This window comes from Scophthalmus maximus, chromosome 17, assembly GCF_022379125.1.
Source record: "Scophthalmus maximus strain ysfricsl-2021 chromosome 17, ASM2237912v1, whole genome shotgun sequence".
NCBI classification, from domain to species: Eukaryota; Metazoa; Chordata; class Actinopteri; order Pleuronectiformes; family Scophthalmidae; genus Scophthalmus; species Scophthalmus maximus.
This window is the reverse complement of record NC_061531.1, coordinates 14,306,681-14,327,309: the sequence shown is the minus strand read 5'-3', so window position 1 is coordinate 14,327,309 and position 20,629 is coordinate 14,306,681. Positions and strand designations below refer to the sequence as shown.

Genomic DNA, 20,629 nt, shown 5'->3' with positions numbered 1-20,629 from the left:
GTATTGAAAGAGAGATCAGTTTTAACGAAATGATTAGTAGTGGCACAAATGGACACAATAGTTGGGAATATGATAAAAACAAGTTTATTTTATCACGACAATGGAATGACACTACATTTGACACAAATCACAGAATCAACAGAGCAAGTAGTAGTGGAAGATGGAAGGTGTAGATGACTAATTGGAATTTCCATCATCTATTTTCGGCTGTTAACCGACAACAAGTCGGTGCCGCTCACAGCATGGCAACATTATGTTGCAGCGGCGACCGCGTGGTCCCTCGGGAACAACCTGAGAAAGAGAGAGAGAGCGCACACGGTCATTTCAGTGGCTTGTTTTGCTTAGGTCCGGACTTCTCACTTGTTAAAGGGGAAAAAGCATTTAGTTGGAATTGAATCCCAAAAGGTTGCATTTCTGTAGAATAAGCATTTGCAGCCGTGATGGATCCACTTCTTGTGTTATTTTGGGGTCAGCATTCGTATTTGTGTGTGAAGCAGTGGTGGCTTATTAAAAAAATAAAATAAATAATAATAATAATGAAAACAGCCCTAAAGTCATCTACAGTATACAATCATTATTGTAAATATCATCTTATTTCAATATCATGTGCAGTATCACCATCATTCCTGAAAACCATAAAAGGAGAATCTGCAAAAAATAATATCACATCCATTTGAAAATGTATAATAAGTTAAAGTAGCCTGATATAATCTTTTCTTCATTTCAAGTGAAACTACACGTGATATATAATCTGCACAGCATCAGGGTTGGACTCACAGGAGTAAATCAATAAACAAGGCCAAGGTAACAATGACATCACGAGACAAACAATCGATATGTGATATGCAATATATTTCAAGATACTGAATTATATTATCATATCAGAGCAAACATCTGGAACAAGTTTAGAGTTAATTTGACTGCAATGAAGGACAGAAGCGCCAGAAAGGCAACAATTCCTACCGTTCATTAATTCTTAATCCTCTTAACGCGACAACTACAATGAACTCAAATGAAGATGCCATTACCTTGCTCTTGCTGCTGTCCTGCTCTTCTTCTACAAGTGAAGCTGTGACCGCACAAGGGATTCTCTTCGCAAAACAAAATGCTGAAAGACTGAACCTTCACATTGTGCAGATCTGACTGTCACTGAGTCTTATTTGTGTTTGAGTGAGCACCATGTACACACAGAGATCACTTGATTGTAAGTGCAGAGTCTTTAGGGTCAAAAACATGACAGCTCTTAAAAATCTTGGCCGTATGGACCCATTTGAGATCCTATAGTGGACAGATAGGCTGCTGCAGAAATTCTGTGTGCACAGCACAATACGGTGAGAGACTTTGTCTCATAGATGTTTGGCCACAAACACAGAAAAGAAGATTTACTCACAAATAAAACTGATCTAGAGCTCTTCGTGGTCCCGAGGCTCCGAGTCCCGGCTTGGGGGCTCTCCGCAGATAGCAGGGCTGGTGAACTCCATCAGGTACTCACAGCGACTGGGCTCCGAGGTCGACGTCACAACCGTCTCTTTCCCACATGTTAACTTAACCTGGGGAACAAAGATTGTCAAATTTCTAATGCGTCGTCCAGTGAGGAACAATCGTTCTGGAGTAAAGTGAAACACAGAAAAGATCGAGTTAGGGCGGACTGGCTGAGACTCACCGTAGTCGACCTGTTGGGGCCTTGCCAGCATCCTGTTCCATGTTCATACTTCATCATAGAATATACGTTTTCTTCAGGACCTGCCCACTTCCCCCATGTTCTGCAGAAGTGAAAAAGTTGAATTACAGGATGAGTCAAGAGTGTCTAAAGAACCCTGCAGATAAGAGAAAAACAACATGGATCATTTCTTACCCTAAGTTAGTTTCCGATCCACCATACTTGGGTTTCTGGGAAACCCTGTTGAACGGACAGAGCCTGTAGATGTACCTGAAAGCAAACGATGGAACTTAGACCTTCAGAGGAAGGATCGTACACCAAAATAATAATTCATATATAAAGAGTTAGTGTTGCACATACTCGCTAGTAGACAACTCATAACACTGGCTGTAGAAATAAGCAAACTCAGCGTTGGGTCCAAAGTCAAAGGAAATTTCCTTCTCGAGGTTCCTGCAGACCAAAAGCAAATCCAGAATGTAACCTGTTTCTTTGTATTTTACAAACTTCAAAAAACACTGACTACATCATTGAAAGCTGCTCCACATCCAGACTGGCTGCTACTCACGTGATCTGATCATCCACTTCCCGGAGAGCTCTCTCAGCCTCATCAAAGTCATCCCTGGCTTTCTGAGCAGCTAAGAATTAGACACCCAGAATTAATGACTTCTTTATACACAAAACAAGCAATAGAGCTCTGTCATATAAGGGTATCAGAGCTGTTCAATGGATCACTTTGTTCTCCAGATAAAAATGTATATTTTTCCCAGAACGAGTGATGAGTTTTTAAGATGGATTTACATTATGCAGTCACACATCTGTATTTTCTTTCTTCCTGGTATTTTACAGGATGACACACTTACTCAACGCTGAGGACTGGCTGAGTCATTTACTTTTATATATATATATATATATATATATATACACACACACACACTTACCATCAATGAGGTTCTGCGTCTCTTGGTCATAAGGCGGCATGGTGCCCTCATCGTCGTCATCCTTCTTTTCTTGAGTCGCCGGTGTAGGAGGGGTCTGCATATCAAACACATAACAATGACTCACTACAATTACCTTGAAGTCCTCCAGTCCAGTGTTTAAGTTTGATACAAACTCAGAGGGTTTACCTTATAGTCTGCATCATCTTGGTCATCATCCTCGTCCTCCTCATCCTCCTCCTCTTCATCCTCTTGGACGTCATCCTCAGGGTACTGCTCAGATTCATTGTCGGACGCTGGCTCCCTCACCTCCTCCGGTGGAGTCTCCACCGGTGCTGCGGTGTCTTCAGTGGCCTGATGCCAAGAAGGTCTAACGTTAGTGGAGCAATGGCTTATAGGTGAGTTTACTAAAAAATAATTAACAGGTCGTTACCTCTGATACGTATTTTTCTTTGAGGTTATTCCAAACAGCCTCAAAAGCTTCTGTGTCCACTTTGTCCACTCCTCCCAATAATCCCTAAACGAACCAAAGACAAAACTCACATTTGTATTTGTTCGGCTTCTCAGTTTAAAAAAAATATGTATTTAATGACCACAGCATAGCGGTGTTTCCACCTGAGCCTCTGCTTCTGTGAATGAAGCATCTGAATCTGGATCAAGCTCAGAATGGGAGAGAAGCTCAGACACCGAGACCCTGAGGTGAAAAAAGGACATCATTCACTATGTTAGTCAACTCAATTGAAGATAAGAAAGGCAGAACTCCATTCCATTATAAGCTTGTTGTGTCCCTATAAATAAGGTACAGAAAAAAACAAGACAACTTACAATAAAGAGGGTTTCATATTTTGGAATTTTGGATTTAAACTTTCCAGCTTTGCTTTTAAAGTTGTCCCTGGTATTCCTCACCACACATTAACTCTTCCCTCGATATGGGCTCTAATAACTCTGGAGGCCACTGCTACTCACAAGCCATCTGCATCATCATCCAGTTCGAGAAAAACCACAGCCATTCGAGCCTTGTCCTTCTCCATGCGAATGAGAGCTTTTTGATCTGAAACAAACGCAATATATTACTTTGTGTTGCCTTATCTCTAATTCCTATCACATATGTACTTCAATAAATTAAAATCTAATTGAAAAATGTTTAAGAAAATTGGACAATACCATCTGATAGTGAAGTTCTGTACACAAAGTAAATGGCGATGTCATTTACCTTCCCAGGCCTTTAGATGGCGCTCTTTAGCTTCTTTCTCTGGCTGCTCTGCAGTTTCCTTTACAGTTCTCAGAGCCTCCACCTTCTCTTCCAGATCCTTCTTAACGACCTGAACATCCACAAGTTTGGCCTGTTGGGACAAATTAAAAATAATGTATTAAACAAAATAAGATCTACACAATACCTGAAAAAAATGCTTGACATTTATTGCAGATCGCTCAACATAAGGTTACAACTGTGTATAATAGGCAAAAAAAAAAAAAAGGTGACACATCTAGATATAAAATAGTTGGTGCAGACACCTTCAAATTATTTCAGTGTTTCAGCATTCAAAATATTTGTATTTCGTTCACACCTTCTTGTCCTCAATGCCCCTCTTGGCCTCCTGGATAAGTTGTTGTTTAAGCACAAAGCCCTCCTTGGCGATCTCTGCCATCTTCTGCAGGCTCTCCCTCTCTTTGTGTCCCATCTCCCTGCAAATTACACATGATGTAAAAAACAAACCATTTCACATATTTTTTGGGACCTTAATGTGTAACACATGCAGAGAGAAATCAGGCAAAGACTCTAAAGCACACACAAGTTATAATCCAAAAACATTCCCACCTGCAGGTGTTCTGACAAGCAGCACCGCTGTTGTACTCGTCTGTTGTATCACAGCAGTCTGGAGCGGAAACACAGATGTTACACAAAATCCTGACCACACAGAACACTCGAAAAGGAAAAGAAGTCTGCACAGTTTAAAAATATGTACCACAGATGCCGTCATTAATGCGGGAGGAGGGGATGAAGGCTGGCCGGAAACCCGCATTGGTGCAGTGGAAGCTGCCGTTAGGACAAGCAGCAGTGCCTGCAAATAAATGTGTTATTGAATATACAAAACATCTGTGAGGTGATTCAATAGACCTTCTGCACATTTATGATTTTTTGTTTTTGTTTTGTTTAATTCATTGTACTGTACAGATATACACACCTGGCTCATCTGAGCCGTCCTGGCAGTCACAGTAGTCGTCATTCACTCTGTCAAAGGGAATCGAGTGGGAGCCATCCAGGCAGGTAAATGGTTTACCCTCTTCATAGAACTGCCGTTCTGTCAAAAAGGGTGAACAAAGGAAATGAGTCAATGTCGTCACAGCTCCGACAACTACAGAGAACTGATACTGAACTTTAAATCAACAGATTTACACTGATTTTTTTGTGGGGGGGAGTAAATACCACCCCTTAAAAATTAAAATATGTTGTTTGCTCAGGGGTGCCAGAACTTTTGCATACAACTGTTGAGTTTCCCTCATGGATCTTATCAATGCTTCCTTTTCTTTTTGTTATTAAAAAATATTATTGTCATTTTTCATTTGAGAACAAAACATACAGTAAACTAGTAAAATAGTCCCAAATACATAACAGAAACTGAACAAATGTATCTACTTGTCAGTGTCCTCCAGGCCCCGGTTAGCATTCAGGCTTCTCCTGTCACAAATCCCTGGATTAAATGCTGATTTGCGCTCCTTCTGGTTTGAGGGAGTTTTATATTAGGTAAAGCATTTAATATGAATGCTTACTTGACAGAGGGACACCGCGGGGGCGTTGCACCTCCACCGCAGAGACCCCCACACTGAGCAGCAGCAGCATCGGGAGGAGCTGGTGGAAACGACTGGACATCTTGATGGTGCAACTCCGAACTGGGACAGAATTTAGCGACATTCAGCTGCGACGGAACCGCCTGTAAATCACACACAACACACAGATGAATTCTGGGAAGACTTGACAGAGCTCCTGATGGTGTAACAGTAGCGGTACATAATCAAAAATATACATTTATCGTCACGTTGTTGACACAATGCATTGACTTCTTGTCACTTAGCACAGAGCTAACACACGGATGCTAACTTTACCTAATACGTTGGCTACAAACAAACAACGAAGCAAAACAACGAAGTACACAATATGCTGTTAAAGTAACGTGACGATACCGCGAGAGCACATGGTTAACAAGACAGGCAGAGAGGGACAAACCTTCAGTACGTTTCACTTCTTCTTCTTCTTGGCAGGACAAGCTAACGGCTAATCTCCATTGATCGCAACGTCTACTTCCGTAGCAACAAGGCGCATGCGTACATCCCCCAGCCCCTGTATTCTGTCTTGTTTCGCTCTGATTGGTCGGCGGTTTGTTTTGGCGCGTGTGATTGGTGGAGAGCGGTGGCACCTGCCAGGAGTAGAGGATTCTGGGTATTAGGTGAAGATGCAGCCATCTCATGTCAGAGCCAGAGTAAGTCTACACACTGTTGTTTACACACACTTTTTAATATCGGCGGGAAAACACACTTGTAAATAACGTCCGTAAGTAGACGTGTTATTTTATAAACTGCCATAATCCACCCACGTGTAGTTCTGTGCAAAATCCAAAAATTAAGGTATGATGCTTTCAAAAAATGATCCCATTCATATTTTTTTTCTTTATCAATTAACATCATACGAATTGCGTTGGCTTTAAAACGGCACCAGTTTCCTTACTTGCACTGTTTTTCAAGGTAATAGGCAGGAAGGTTGATCTTGGAGAACTTCTGTCGATTTAGTCTCATTTTCTCTTTATTTATTCCCAGAGTGACTCCATGTTGCTGAGGGCTCTGTGGGGGCCAGACCATCTGCTCCTAGGAGAAGGAGTCATAAAGATTGACTCTGGTTGAATGTTAGGGGTCATAGTAGTCATGCAGAAGTCTCAGATGATGCCGTGTGATGGATACAAATCTGAACACTTTTTGGTACTTTATCTTAGAAATAGTCTATACGTCTTTAACAATCCTACCTAACATATGTTTAATCCATCTCTCAAAGACATAGACTCCGTACAACAAAGAAAGAAATTTAAAAAAAAATTGTACCAATGGCAACATGAAGTTACAAATACAGTTTGCCACAGTTAGGAGCACCCTCAAACTATTAAATGAATTGCATTAATTCAAACAATACATATAAACACTAAAGTAAAATGTTGGCAAAGAAACTGTAACAACAGCAAACATGACAACGGTGTTGCATTTGATATAAAAATCTTACTTTATTTGTATTTTTAACACACTTTACAGTACTGAACGGTGAAATAAAAGAAAAATATACTGATATACTATAATATTGTTTTATATATAGATGTTTGCTTATTAAATGCATTTATTCACAAAATGACACCTCGGCTCTGTCAAGAGGAAAAACTTTCATAAAAATAATATAATAAAAAATAACTTGGACACATTTTACACATTACAGCAAGATCATTTACAAATATTACAATCATTTCATGTAGTTTTTTCCCTAGAATAATCATTCTCTATTTGTGAACAAACACATGAATTAAAGCCCAGAGAATTATTCTCAGAGGGGGTCAGTCTGCGACAAAGTAAGCTGACGACAACCCCGATGGGAACCAGCTAGTTAGGCCACCATGGGACGGACATTGAGGCTCTCAGGCTTGTAATTAAAGTTACTAAGAAACAGAGGTGATGGTCGTCCCAGAAATGGCCAAGTTAAATAAGGACACATTTATTTTACATCATCCTACATTTGACTTTTATCAACCAAATCATTTCATCTCACACGGACATTTAGGAGAGAATGACTAGTTTGTCTGATTATGCCTCTAGAAAGGGTTTAACATTGACTACTGCACAAAATGGGGGTTTGTGATTTGGCCTTCATGGGATATAATCGACATGTGACTGCCAAAGCACAGACTGTTCACTACCTGAAACACACTGTCTGCTTCAAACCTGACGAAATAAAGTGCTGGTACAAAGAGATATGATTTCAACAATAAATGTGCACAATTAAAAAAAAAAAAAGTGAGCAAAAATATATTGAATGAAAAAGTGAGGAGGTGGCCTGCAGTGCTTCAGTGGTTCACTTGACAAACCTCAAGTGGTTATTTGTCAATCAATATGACTTGGATAAATTTATAATTTACAATCCAATATTACATTATGTACAAGGGTGGTAATGCTTATAGCTATATCATCAACACATGATTCATTTCCCAGACCATCCACCAGAATGATATAAAAATAAACTGTACACAAACTGTTCAAAGAAAACACTTCCCATGGTTTTCTTTTTCGTCATTTAAAAAGAATGGCAGCAGTCAATCAATTGAATAATTGTCTTAATAAGAAACAATTGCTACAGTATCGTGTTTGTATGGCAATTAAATATTAACGTTTTTATAGCTTATGACAGAACAAGAAGCCACAAAAACAAAAGCAACGTCGTCAAAGTAAAAGGCCGATGCATATGGGAATCGCTTATTTAAGTGACTGCAAGAATAATCCTGGATTCCCATTCCACCAGTTGAAAGCCTGTGTGGTGGCCCCGCAGCTCTGCTCCGTCCTGCGACAGAGCAGGTCAAACACACAGGCTTCTGTTGCACCGAGCTATGGTGTCTTCAGATAAGCTGAGTTACTGACCTGCAGGAACTTGATCTTACCTTCAGAAGAACCGCACTCATGTCATTTTATTATTATATATATATATATAATTCCTTTTTTACCCTGTGAAAAACAAACACCTAAACAAACTGTGACCAATTTAAGCTGTGCTGATCCGAACCCTAAACACAGTTCAACAAGATGTGCTGATGCCAGTGAGTGAACATACATGACAGATATATGACAACATCTTTAGCATCCTGCCACCGCCGTTCTGTTTTATCACTCGTACCTTACTCATGACCACACGATACGCCACGCAAACAAACAAACACACACACACACACACACACACACACACACGCACACTCACACAGGCATGAACTGCAAATGAGATCAAATTCAAACAAAAGGACATCCTCATCATTCTCATCGCCTGTCAAACCTTAACTCCAACTGCTAATTGTTTTTTCTGCTTGCCCCCAGGTAGCTATGAAATGGCCATTTTACCATCCACATAAAAAAAACTCCAACACATTCTTTGTGTTGGTCCAGAAACATCATAACGACTAATTGGCAGCAATGTTTCCCTTTCTGCTCCGAATGCAATGCTGGATACATTGTGTATAGTTAGACGCACTGATACTCCCAGAAATAAGCATACAGACGTGGTATAAATATACTGGGATATCTTATATATCTCATTAATCTACATACTAGCAGTTATGTTTCCTGCATCTGACATTAAGGCCAAAAAGCATTAAACTTAATAAGGATGATTTAGGGACTGTAAGACCTCCTGGTCGTGTCACGCCTCCTTCCCTGACATTCTGCCTCCCTGATTTTTTTCTATTCTTCCTTAAAATCACTTTGCCCCACTGAACTTTCTCATCCCTTACTTTGGCGAGTATTTTTGAGTATGAGGAGACATAAACACACAAAGTGCAAGTGGGTATGAGATGCCGATTGAAAATGAGTTCTGCTGATGAAATAATTCTGTATCCCGTCAACATATTTAGCAACTGTTAAATAGAAAATAGGCAAAACTTATGCTTCAAAGCATCTCATGGCTTATTCTTAGAAAGTAAAAAAAAAAAAATTCTAAAAAGAAAGAACCATAAGGTGGAAAGAGCCCACTGGTGGTTGTGGTGGTGGTGGTGGTAGTGATTGCTCTGCATCTAGAGTTCTGAATTATTATATTACCAGAAGAGCAACAAAGGAAGACTTACAGCTCAAAACATATCACCACAGAAACTGTACGTGTGAGATACACGCCTCAATACCATGAACAATAAAGAGAGATCTTGAACAAGAGACAATCAAAAATGATGAACAAAATCAGACACTCCTGTCCCACAATGCATTGCTTCACGACAGCTCCATTCAGGAAGCTGGTGTTTCAGAAAGGCACAGAGCCATCTTGCACCAGTAGCACTCTCCTTGTAAAGGGAAAAGGGGTACGGGACCCGGCGGGCCCCTTCAATCGCAGCATCTTCCTCTCCTTCGATTTTCCTCCTCCTCCAACTCTGTGGATTTTCTTATTTTTCTTTCCGACAGAAATGGAAAAAAAAAAAGTCACTCGGACTGTAGCTTTTCTGAGGAGAACAGTTTCTGTTGAAGTTCTGACGAACATGAATTACTAATACTGACTGAACACTAGTTAATACTTCGTTAAGAGATGGCTTTTTCCAAAGAGATTCATTATACTGATCAGTGTCCCTCATGTAAATGCACACATACAAACAAACTGTTGTGTGTGTGTGTGTGTGTGTGTGTGTGTGGGTGTAGGGTACATATGTACTGCACTCATACTGTTCTGCATGACTAATGCATGCACGTACACACTTTGCATTGCCGTGTGTTCCACATGACTCACTCCTGCTCTCGTGTCTCGTGTGCTCATGTGTGTCACTCCATGTGTGTTTATGTGTGTGCATTCCAGTCCCAGAGTGCTACGCTGTCTTCGGTCGCCCCGTCATTGATGCTCCTCTCAAATTCCCCTCAAAAGTTCTAAAGTTCATCGTGAAATCAGTCGAAGGACTCGTCGCCACTCCAAATCTACAGTTGCTGTGTAATTAACTTCACTTTAAGCGATTTTTTCATTTATTTCCTTTTTGAAAAATATATTTAAAGGTCTGTATTGTCATTGCAGTCTTATTTGTTCTTGGTTTGGCCGTTGAAAGGTTGAACAAGATAATGTGTGCAAGTGAGGAGGGAGATACGGGAGCCGGACTCATGTATCCTCAGCTTGTGAAGAAGAATCCTCCTCTTCCTCTACAGGACTTGTGTCAGAAAGTCTCTCCTTTTCAGATCTCACCTCCAGCTGAGCTTTCAGCTCCTCCTCCTGCTCCTCCTCCACCTCTTCCTCATCCATCGCCACCTCATCTTCCTCTTCCTCTATTATGTCCTCATTTTCCTCCTCTGCCATGATATCTTCCTCCTCGTCCTTTTTACCATCCTCCTCCTCCTCCCCCTGACTGCAGTCCAGTTCCACGTGGTTCTCTGTGGGCAGGTCACCCTCATCTCCCTGATCTCTCTCAGAGCTGTCTTCGAGGGTGAGCTCGAACTGAAACTTGTCTATGCAGGCATTTAGCTCCTTGTCCTGGTCCACAGGAGGCGGAGAGGGGCTTTGTGGGATAGTGCTCTGGTACCAGTCCCTGTTGTCCTCCAGAGTGTCCAAGATGTCCTGGGCGTCAGGGTGCACCAGGTCCCCCCATGTCTCCCACAGTGGGTGGACAATGTAGTCAATGAAGCCCACCTGAATCAGGAGGAGAGGAGTATGAGTGACATTGTATGAATGAGCAGAGTGGTGTCATTTTCAACTGCTGCAAATCAGCATTAAAATGTATGAGGCTGACTGCTGTGATCAGACATGACAGATCACTCTCTGCGCTGTACTTATCGCCCCACCTACAGCACTGACAGTTGTCCCGTTGTGTAAAGAATTGTGTCCGTGCACGTGCAGATCATTTACCTGGCTCTTTTCCACAGATGCAGTGTGTTTGTCGCACATGGGACTGATCTCCATCCCTCGCTCCCGTTCCTTATCCCCCTGCCTGAAGAACTCCTGCATGATTCTCTCCGTCCATTGTCGATACACAGCCAGGGGTTTCGTAGGATTGCTCAGGTCAGCGCAGTGCACCATGTTCCTCAACACCTGCAAAATCACACGGTCTTCACTGTAGAGTATATAATACCCTACACCACCCTGAATCCAGATATGCATGAAGATCATTTGCCTTAAATCTCCTCTGCCACCTCTTACTAGTGCAAAATCCAGTCCTTTGTTTTTCTTTTCCCCCAATCTGGTCAAAAGTTACTTGTCACAAAAGTTACTTGTCACTTTGACACATAGGTTTATCTTATTCAAAACGGAAAAAAAAGGAAAAAGACTTTATTGACTCTTTTTTTAATTAATTATTTTTCATCTTTTGCCATGACAAGATGGTGAAACTATGACCTTTGGGCATAGTGACTGCTTGTGTTATTAACTGTTGCAATGTGTCTTCAAGTCCTTCAGTGTCCCAAAGCTCAAGAACAACTTCTTGCTTGCTCATAGTCAAGAACTACAGATTAGTGTCATTTCTCTCATTCGTTTCCAGAACTCTTATAATCAGTGAACAACGCGTTGAACCCCCAGTCAGTCAGAATTCAAACTGCCTTACTGTCACAAACCACTGTAAAAAGCACCTGCATGTTTTTTTCCATCTCTTTCCATGGACCCGTCTGTGGAAGCTAAGGCTCTTGCTTTTGTTGATGAAACTTAACTGGAGCTCTGACTTTTCCCAGTATGACACATGGATCAAATCAGGTTCAAATACATCTCTCTGGATGGCATCTCCAAGTACAATGGATCACCGTGCATGCATTCAACCTCAATCCCAAGAATCTCTTATCACAAACTCTTGTCCCACACAAGACCCCTCAATCTGCATTGTCAAAACTAAAAAGCAACTAACCCACCCATCAGATTTTCAGCCTTACAATTCTACAGATTTGTAACAGAGATTTTAATCGGCTTCAAAGCGAGTCTTTGCATTGTTCAACCTCTTGTAATTTAACTGTTACCAGGAGGTTGGAGAAGATACAAAAAAGCTCCAGCTTCTTGTGGTTTGCATGTTCTCAGCGTAGCCACAACATGCCATGACATTTCAATGGGGGGCTTATAATTTATGACCAGGTCCTATCTCCCACACAAGCTGCATCCTGCAGAGGTGCCAAAGAAGCCACACAGAAGCATAAGTAAGCCTTTTCCCGAGATGGGGTTCAGCCCGATGAGCACTGTTCCATGCTGATCATGTATCCCTTTACTCTACCACCATCCTACCAGGCTTCCCCTACAACCTTTTGGCTTTTATAGCCCTCTGAATCTACTGAACACACCATTTCAGTGCTTTATTTCAGGCTCAGATCATCTGCCAAATTGCAAATTTGATGATTGAAGTAACTTGTAAATAACCCGAAGAGGACCTCTCACCTGTATCCGATCAGTGTAGTGGTCGAGCAGCAGTACTCCAGAACTTGTCACCTTCTTGGTTTCCACCATCGTCTTGAGATCGGCCAGCAAACTCATGTGTTTTGACATATCTGTTGCCAAAACCTGGGGGTTGGGGTTGGTATGAATGCATTAGCGAAACAAAAATGGCAAGGTAGGAGGAGATGAGGGAGAGCGAAGAAGCAGATGATGAGATGTGAGGAAGGATGTTATCTTTGCGATAGAGAATAAGTGTGTGTACAACACTCACCATATCGATGACAAGTTTCCTCAGGCTCTGTCTCTGCCGCTTGCTTAGGTTCTGGAAGATGTCACAGTTGTCCTCGTGAAGCAGCTTGAAGCCCACAGCGAGGTGATGGTTCTCCAACACAGACTCATCATTATACATGAGGGCTAACTCTGAGTCTGAGGGGGGAACAAAACAACAACAACAACAACATGTGAGTGAAAGACACGTACGGCAACTGCATCACTCCATCGGTATCACCGTGCTCCCAGCACCAGACTGTGGTGGCACTGTTTGCAGATTAATCCTCAGAGGCATTTATATCCATTAAAAACAACCGAAAAGCCACAATTCACAGGCTAAACACGTGGATTTATAACGACAACTTTAAAAAAAAATATATATAAAAGGTGTTTTTGGCTCACTTAAAAAAGGGTTGACAGTGTTTAGATTAGAAATTAAAAAGTCAAGTCAACTATTAAAAATATCTAATAAAATATAAGATAATCACATAAGGCCAAATTAAGTATTTTAAAATATAAGAGTTAATAAATGTTAAATACAAACTACAAAAAAATGTACATGAAAACTGACAAAAGTAGTATTGACTACTATAAATACTTCATGTGTGTGTTTCCTTATCTCATTTGGACTCACTGGTGTTTATGAGGAATTGGTTGGACACCCCTGGATGGTCCACATCGTGGATGGCAGCGGCAAATAACGCAGCTAAAATCTCTAGATCAGTGAACACAGCCTGTCGGAGAGCGACGAAGGAGAAGACACAGAAAGAATCAGCGAAACTGCGGTTTAGCCTTTGACTGCTGTTTTTTTTGTAGTGACAAATTGAAAAAAACAGTAGAGGTATTTACATCTAGAGCCGGTGTGGATAGCAGTACATGAGTGGACTGAGTGACATCTGCAGCATGGAGGCTGTTGTGGTAGGCCACGTTGGCATGGTAGTGGTCCTCCAGGGTCATTACATAGGTGACAAATGTGTCCACGGGGATCCGAAAGGTCTTCAGCAGATCTCTTTCCTGCAGCAGGGGAAAGTCCACGGAGATCATGGCCACAGATAAATCAAGAGACGTGTTCATAATCTGTTGTTGAAGTCGGGTTTCTCTCACTCACCTGGAAGATGGCAAACATCATGCAGCTGAGGGGCCGGTTGTTAGAGAATTCTGCCACATGAAAGATATTAAGGCCCCACTTGTTCAAGTCGTTCAGCTCCTGAAGGCATAACAGACGACAATAACACACATGAGCCCAGCGGTTTGAGTTGAAACTTTTGTGGCCACTTGTCATTGTGGCGTGTTGTTTTTCTGCCCTGCGACGAAATTGGTTTCTCCTCTGATGCAAAATCATTTTCCTACGATGAATCTAGAAAGAAAACTCTTGCTCTGATTCTGACGGATCCACGTTTTAAGTTGGGGAAAAATATTGGGGTGCATTTTCCCATTACCTATTCACATTAACGGGTGTGGTTGAAGAGCTCTGTAAAAATATAATTGTGCATGATACAATTATTTTTACATAGAGAGAATATGTTCTGTGGAAGACCACTCCGGACCCTCAAAAAGATAAATGGTATAGCTGCTGGATGGGTGGAGCAGAGTGACAGGAAAACATGGAGCCTGTTTTTTTGAATTCATATTCCATGTTGTTAGTCATCTACGGTGTGGCTTCACGTGTATGCACATGCAATAACTTGCATCTGCTATAGGTTGCTTCTCAATCCACTTACCCTGGCTAATGCATCCTCGTGTTCTGTTTTCACGCCGAAGCGAGGCATGGTGGAGTTGGAAAGGCTGGAACTGTGCGTGAGCTTCTTTACACCGCTGATGTGACACATGGGCTTCTCCCTCTCCCTCAAGGTCGGAGATGGGATCTCCACATCGTTCTGCTTATCTGTAGGGATCAACGGTCAAAGGTCAGCCAGGATGGAGAATTATGGAGGGTTGTGCTTGACCTCGGGTCAAAGCTATGAGGGACACTGCTATATTGGTTTGTCATAAAATTGATGGCAGGTTTGATTTACCTAGAAAGGTAGTGGAGATGTATTCTGACACCTGGTTCCCTGAGCGACTCATCTCTGACAAGTGGGACAGCTCCCTGTTCAACATCCTCTTGAACTGGAGGGAGGAAAAAGCACAAAGGGTTACAGACATGCGGTGTGTTTAACCCTCATGTTGCACTTTAGATTTAATTCTTAACTGAGACCCACAAAAAACATTCCTGTGATTCAAATATGAGAAAATAAATTATCACCCTCAATCTGGCTTCATTCACTAAAGGGTGGTAAAATCAATTATGAATCATGGCTCTTCTCTGTCTCAGATGAGAACACAATGTTCAATTCCCCAATACAGTGTGCTTTGATTTCTATGAATTGATATGCTGCAGTTATATGGCACGATTATGCGTATTGTTCTCCGCACATCTACTATGGAAATCGGGAACGACACACAAAGGTGATAAAGCGAATACATTATCCCTGCAGAGAGGAAACTGTGTTCCTGAATGTTCCCTCAGATTTGATGTCATTTTTTAATATTTAGTTCTATGGATAAACGCTCGTCTTTGGAGACTCGATAGTTCCCCGTTGCACGAGTCATGTAATGGGACAATGCGATTCGGACAAGACCCCTTCTGTCTGTGTCCTACTGACTGATCTTTCACACATAACAATCTCCATGGCAACCAGAGCGGTTGCCGTGGCAACTGCCTCCTCACAGTCAGTCCTTTAGCTTGATGTGAGAGAGCGGTGGCGGCTTGGGTGACAACCTGAGGAAGTAGGCAGGTGTCTCTGACCTTTGCTCAAGGTCAACCCCCCCCTCCACCGCTGTCTTCCTCTCCACGTCTCCCCATCGCTTACATCTGCGCCTCCCACCCTCTCGAGGTAAACAACTCTTTCCACTTCTGCCCTTGAGCCCCAAAATCCTCCTCTGTCCCAGGCTCCACTTTGCCTTTCAGCCGTTTTCTCTGTACTTCATGCATTCCCACCACATTTCACTATTTCCTGCTCAGTTATCTATCTCTCTTTTTTTCCCAACCATCCCATCCCAACAGAGCGATTATTATATGACAGGCCAAGCAAATAGGTACTCTGGCAGCAAATCGTAGACGCAGTCAGACAGAGTCAGTCATCAGAAGCCAGGAAATCATGTCAAGCCCAGTGGCACACTTAGGCAACAAGCTCAACCCAAACCTCCTCCTCTCTCCGTCTCTCTCTCTTGCACTCTCTCGTTCTTTCCTTCCCTAATGCTGTAACGCTGAGTCATAGCTGCCAACCAACACTTCCACAGTGCCAGTCCGAGTGCCAGGACAAACAACACTCTTCCTCTGACACTGACTAATGATGCAAACGCTGCACGGACATGACCATGGACGCTCACACTTAAACACCTGTATATGCAAGGAACTCGGGAGGGCTTTATCATCTCTAACTTTCTATGCTCGTAAATACCACGCAGACACAAATGCACACACACAAATGTGATCTATAACTTGCACAATATGATTCAGATGGAAACAAGACAAGTTGAGGGAAGTAAATATCATGATACAAATTCACTCAGTGTCATTCAATAAAACAGGACATACAAATGCAATAATTTGTTTTGGTAAAACAGAGGCAGGATACCACATCAAATGCAAATCTGGCATATCTAAGAAAACTTCCACAATGTCCAATTTCATTTTTTTATGGAAACTGGGACAAAAAGTGACATTGAGTCAGTCCTGAGACAATAAGCTTTGTCCTTCACTGACAACACACTTCCTAAAGCCTGTATTGAGGCCAGCCTCGGGGTAGAGGGAGAGAGGGAGAGAGAGGGATGTGGGACGCAGGTGTGGAGGTTGGAAACGGACATTATGTGACACTGCAATGTACCTGCAGTGCACACGGCTGGTCTACTCAGCCCAAAGTCCCACAGCCTTCATCTTACATTTTTAAGCTTCTGGGTGTATTCTCCAAAGACAGAAATGTAAACAAGGCAGGGGGGGGGGGTTGAAGAGTGAGGTTGATATTGTCTTGTTTGTTTACAGTGCTGCAGCAATATAGAAAACACTGAGAGTTAATAAACTCTGTGCCTTTGTCATTGTTCCCTTTCAAGTTGATTCATGTATACATTTTGTACACAAACACACTCTCCAATATTCTGCCTCCCAGTTTCTCACAAATCCACTGCTGCTCACACAAAACTACCTGACCCTACATAAATTAACTATTAACTATCACTGCTGAGTTGATGCAAGACAGATAAGAACATGGAGTTAGCAAAGGTCGGTTGTTAGTACACGTAGCTGTAACGCTTGAGGAGTCCACAGTATCTATCCAAGATGGCCAGGCCTTGTTTGCCCTCTGCAAGCTCTCCGAGCCCTACCTGGTCCCACCAGCCGATGAGCCAGGGCCTGGAGCAGGTCTCACAGAACAGGTCCACTAAGGGTGTCCTGCGCTCCGCCGCCGTCCCACCCCCCTCCAGAACCCCTCCGGCAGCTGCACCGAGGTCCAGCTCTGCCCCTGCCCTCCCCTGCAAGGGGCTGTAGCTGGAGGAGCGAGGCAGCCTGTAGCCCCCTGGTACAGGCGAGGGGCAGGGGGAGGGCACCGGGTCAATGGCCTCCACCACACCCATGTTGAGGGTGACGGGGGGTTTGGGCCGGTGGCACAGGCAGGAGGTGCGGTAGTGGAGCGGGGTGGGGGCACTGCGGGTACCCCAGTGGCATGAGGGCGTCGTCCGGGTGTGTGGGGAGAGGCCACAGCCAGTCAAGCCGGGACACTCCAGAGTGACGGCTGCCCCGAGATGGGGCGAAGGAACAGGGGGAGGGGATGAGGGTAGGGGCTGCTGGTGCAGACTGTCCTTGTCTACATGCAGCACCCCAAAGTAGACCACCCAGTCAGTCCAGTGTCAGGCTCCAGCCTCAGTGTGGTCCAAAGATGAGGGTCCCCCTGATGGGCAGACCAGGAGCCCCCTGGATCCGGCTGCTGTGGAGACTACATCTCATCCCATTTGCTGGGCAGACTGACCCAAATCCACAGTCACTGCAGGGTAGAGGTGGACGGGAGCCGAAAGAGGGACGATGAAGGGAAACAGTGGGGGAGAGGGAGCGAGAGACCGTCTGAAGGGCACAGAGAGGAGCCAAACGGGGAGATGAGCGGGAATATGAGAGAGATGTAAACGGAAAAATGGTGTTTGTGAGGGCTGAGATGCTTGACTAACGGTACTAAAAATTCAGATGATGGAGGTGAGGGGAATGAAGAGATGGTGATGGCAGAGCATGAAGAGGACTGTGGTATCAAGTGATGGAGGTGCGGGGAGCTTGGATTGCAGCAGGAGCATCGGGGAAGGGGAAACGGGGATGACAGCATGAGAGAAACAAGGATGCAGAAGATGAGAGCGGGAGAGAGAGAGAAAGAGACAGAGAGGGATGCAGGCAGGCCTGTAGCAGACGGTCCGGCTGAAGAATCACACCAGAGCTGTGGTCTGGAAAAACACGCTCCCTCTCCCTGCGTTGACTGCCCCTCCCCCACGGTACAGATCCAGAGGCCCGGCCCAGTCCTACCCGTGCATCAACCCGTCTGTGCCGCCTCACGCCGATCTCAGTAACACACACAGTCAGTCCATAGTCAAGTCGGGCTGCGTCCTGATAGCTCCGTAGCCCAGTGCCCTGCTCCAAGTCAATCCATGCCTCGGCTGGCCAAGATGCCAGAGGTCTAATCCTGCCGCTTCAGGCTGCCGTTCCCCCTCCAATGCTCTGCCTCTTGCGCCATTTCCCTGGATGCTGTAGACAGCTCTCGCAAGCTAATCAGGCAGTGTGGCTGCAGGCGCGTGCGCGTGTGTGTCTGCGCTTTGCCTCTGCTCGGAGCCTGGGTGCGCATGTGCGACAAGACAGCATGCACGTCTGTCGAAAATATGTGTGTGAGCGAGGGTGTGAGTAAGAGTGAGAGACTGAGTGGGAATATTCATGTGTGTGTGTGTGTGTGTACCTCCATGTTGGCTCAGTGCGTGGGATTTCTGTGGCTTAGTTGTGGCTGCTAAGAGGCAGCAACATATTCACAGAGTCTCTGTTTACCCCAGGAGACTTCTCATTGCACATTGTATGCACACACACACACACACACACACACACACACAGGCACACGCACACCACTGTTGTCTCTCGCTCAGTCCTGACATCATGAGCCTGACTGATTATAAACCCAAAGAACCCCACCATTAATTATTGGTTGACTGCAACGCGGGCAAGAATTTCTAGAATAAGGTGAACAAGGTATTACACAGCGCTGTCGCTTTAAAGACTGAACACTATTAAAGGAGCATTGCCTCTATTTCATTGGTTCTTGCCCAAACCACATGGCTTGTGGTCAGAGTGACAAGCCAATGACTAAAAGGGAAGGGCAGACCCTGCTGCTGTTCGATAGCAACCAAGGTTACAGCAGAGACATCAGCATCAGGACCCATTCCCCCCCTCCCTCTCGTGTCCTCCCCACCCACAGACCGTCACCCTCCCTCCCTTCTCTCTCTCACTCTCTCTCTCTCTCTCTCCCTCCCTCCCTCCCCTCTCTCTCTCTGTCTCTGTCTCTCCGTCCCCATGTCTCCACAAATACTGTACAAATGCAAGTGTACGAAGCCCGTCCACGTGCACACATGCGCACATACACACATGTAGATGTGGTGATCCATCAAAATTCCAACGCAGCCTCGCTACACACGCTCACAGTTATGAAAAAAAAATGCTTAACAACAGCAGCTAAAACACTATTTGTCGAATTAGTTTAACAGAACGGTTTACCACATATGTTGCACAGCCCGTGTTAATTATTCATCAATACAATTACTACCACAAGACGCCAAATAAACCCGAGACACCTCAATAATGTTTTCAAGACCTGCCACTTACGATTCACAACTCGGCAACCTGATTACTTGCAGAGCAGATTCTCGAAACAACATAATCTGCAAATGTGTGAGGGATCAATGTGACGGGTAATAAAAGAGGCTGAGGAAGGATTTTGCAAGCCAAATGCAGTTCTGCTCAAAGTGTATTTAGAGTTAGTTTTACACGCAGCTCCTGCAGGGGTAATATATTTTCACTCCACTCCAATTATTTACCTTACCACAGTGTTTGTATTCCCCCAAAGAGTCTGAGCTTAAACAGGAAGTTAGCAATTCTGTATTTTGTACACTGACCGACAGAGCTGCAGACCACTAAAGGTCGTTTCTCCTGAAGTGGTGAAATCTTATTGTGAACCATGAAATACACTGGGTTTTTTTAATGTCCATCAAGAGGCCTGGCGCCTCCTTTGGTCAACCCTGAGGTGATGGGACAGTGAAAATACTGTGTTTGTGTTTGGACAGGTGTGCACCTTGTTGGAGGCCATCTCGCTGACGGAGCGGTGGGTCTGAATGGTCTCCAGCTGGTCCAGACACCAGTCCAGCTCCTCCAGAGTCTCCCGAGCCATCTGCTGGTATGTCTCCTCTGGGAGGGACACACACACACACACACACACACACACACACACACACACACACACACACACACACACACACACACACAAACACAGTGAATTAGACCAGCTGTAGAGGAAGTGCTCAAATAGGGTCATAGAACACGAATTGGATTTACGGGTTTAAAAGTGGAGTTTCCATGTTTCAACTTATAATGCAAATGTACAGTCAAGGGCAACT

The 20,629-nt window shown here is 43.8% G+C and overlaps 2 protein-coding genes and 1 long non-coding RNA gene across 8 annotated transcripts in view; 1 reads left to right on the top strand and 2 right to left on the bottom strand.

The window, feature by feature from the left end:
- Positions 1 to 68: 68 nt before the first annotated feature.
- On the bottom strand, positions 69 to 5,977 carry prkcsh (protein kinase C substrate 80K-H). 2 transcript variants are annotated; one of them, XM_035616493.2, is made up of 18 exons: positions 5,822 to 5,977; positions 5,368 to 5,528; positions 4,782 to 4,898; positions 4,563 to 4,658; positions 4,415 to 4,472; positions 4,164 to 4,281; positions 3,809 to 3,938; positions 3,562 to 3,646; positions 3,211 to 3,289; positions 3,029 to 3,112; positions 2,785 to 2,949; positions 2,599 to 2,692; positions 2,226 to 2,295; positions 2,021 to 2,110; positions 1,856 to 1,930; positions 1,664 to 1,763; positions 1,391 to 1,550; positions 69 to 291 (listed from the first exon to the last, which is right to left on the bottom strand). In XM_035616493.2, exons 2-17 carry the CDS (start codon positions 5,507 to 5,509, stop codon positions 1,404 to 1,406), a joined length of 1,650 nt encoding a protein of 549 aa, XP_035472386.1. In that variant the 5' UTR covers positions 5,510 to 5,528; positions 5,822 to 5,977; the 3' UTR covers positions 69 to 291; positions 1,391 to 1,403. The 2 variants fall into 2 exon arrangements, with proteins under 2 accessions (XP_035472386.1, XP_035472387.1); XM_035616494.2 differs by lacking the exon at positions 5,822 to 5,977 and adding an exon at positions 5,701 to 5,790.
- An 861-nt stretch (positions 5,978 to 6,838) lies between these two features.
- The window catches only part of pde4a (phosphodiesterase 4A, cAMP-specific), a 39,907-nt gene continuing 26,116 nt past the window's right edge, over positions 6,839 to 20,629 (bottom strand). For 4 of the 5 annotated variants that reach the window (XM_035616486.2, XM_035616489.2, XM_035616487.2 and 1 more), the window contains 10 exons: positions 20,308 to 20,420; positions 14,980 to 15,073; positions 14,686 to 14,849; positions 14,073 to 14,171; positions 13,814 to 13,978; positions 13,599 to 13,698; positions 12,966 to 13,120; positions 12,698 to 12,820; positions 11,195 to 11,377; positions 6,839 to 10,978 (listed from right to left, as the gene is read on the bottom strand). In XM_035616486.2, the coding sequence (XP_035472379.1) occupies positions 10,454 to 10,978; positions 11,195 to 11,377; positions 12,698 to 12,820; positions 12,966 to 13,120; positions 13,599 to 13,698; positions 13,814 to 13,978; positions 14,073 to 14,171; positions 14,686 to 14,849; positions 14,980 to 15,073; positions 20,308 to 20,420 (1,721 nt within the window). In that variant the 3' untranslated portion in view covers positions 6,839 to 10,453. Of the gene's footprint in view, positions 10,979 to 11,194; positions 11,378 to 12,697; positions 12,821 to 12,965; positions 13,121 to 13,598; positions 13,699 to 13,813; positions 13,979 to 14,072; positions 14,172 to 14,685; positions 14,850 to 14,979; positions 15,074 to 17,326; positions 19,028 to 20,307; positions 20,421 to 20,629 lie in introns of those variants that run through there. The other variant, XM_035616490.2, reaches the window with a different exon arrangement.
- LOC118289458 overlaps positions 11,212 to 20,629 on the top strand; it is a 29,002-nt gene continuing 19,584 nt past the window's right edge. Inside the window, exons 1-3 of the long non-coding RNA XR_004786066.2 lie at positions 11,212 to 11,347; positions 13,014 to 13,155; positions 20,300 to 20,409. This is a non-coding gene — a long non-coding RNA (uncharacterized LOC118289458). The remainder of the gene's footprint in view (positions 11,348 to 13,013; positions 13,156 to 20,299; positions 20,410 to 20,629) is intronic.

Excerpts from the sequence above, each read along its gene's own strand:
- prkcsh (XM_035616493.2), bottom strand. The coding sequence starts at position 5,509 with ATGTCGCTAAATTCTGTCCCAGTTCGGAGTTGCACCATCAAGATGTCC. Across the intron at positions 4,473-4,562 it reads CATTAATGACGGCATCTGTG|ACTGCTGTGATACAACAGAC; the intron begins GTACATATTTTT and ends TTTCCGCTCCAG. Across the intron at positions 1,764-1,855 it reads GGATCGGAAACTAACTTAGG|AACATGGGGGAAGTGGGCAG; the intron begins GTAAGAAATGAT and ends TCACTTCTGCAG.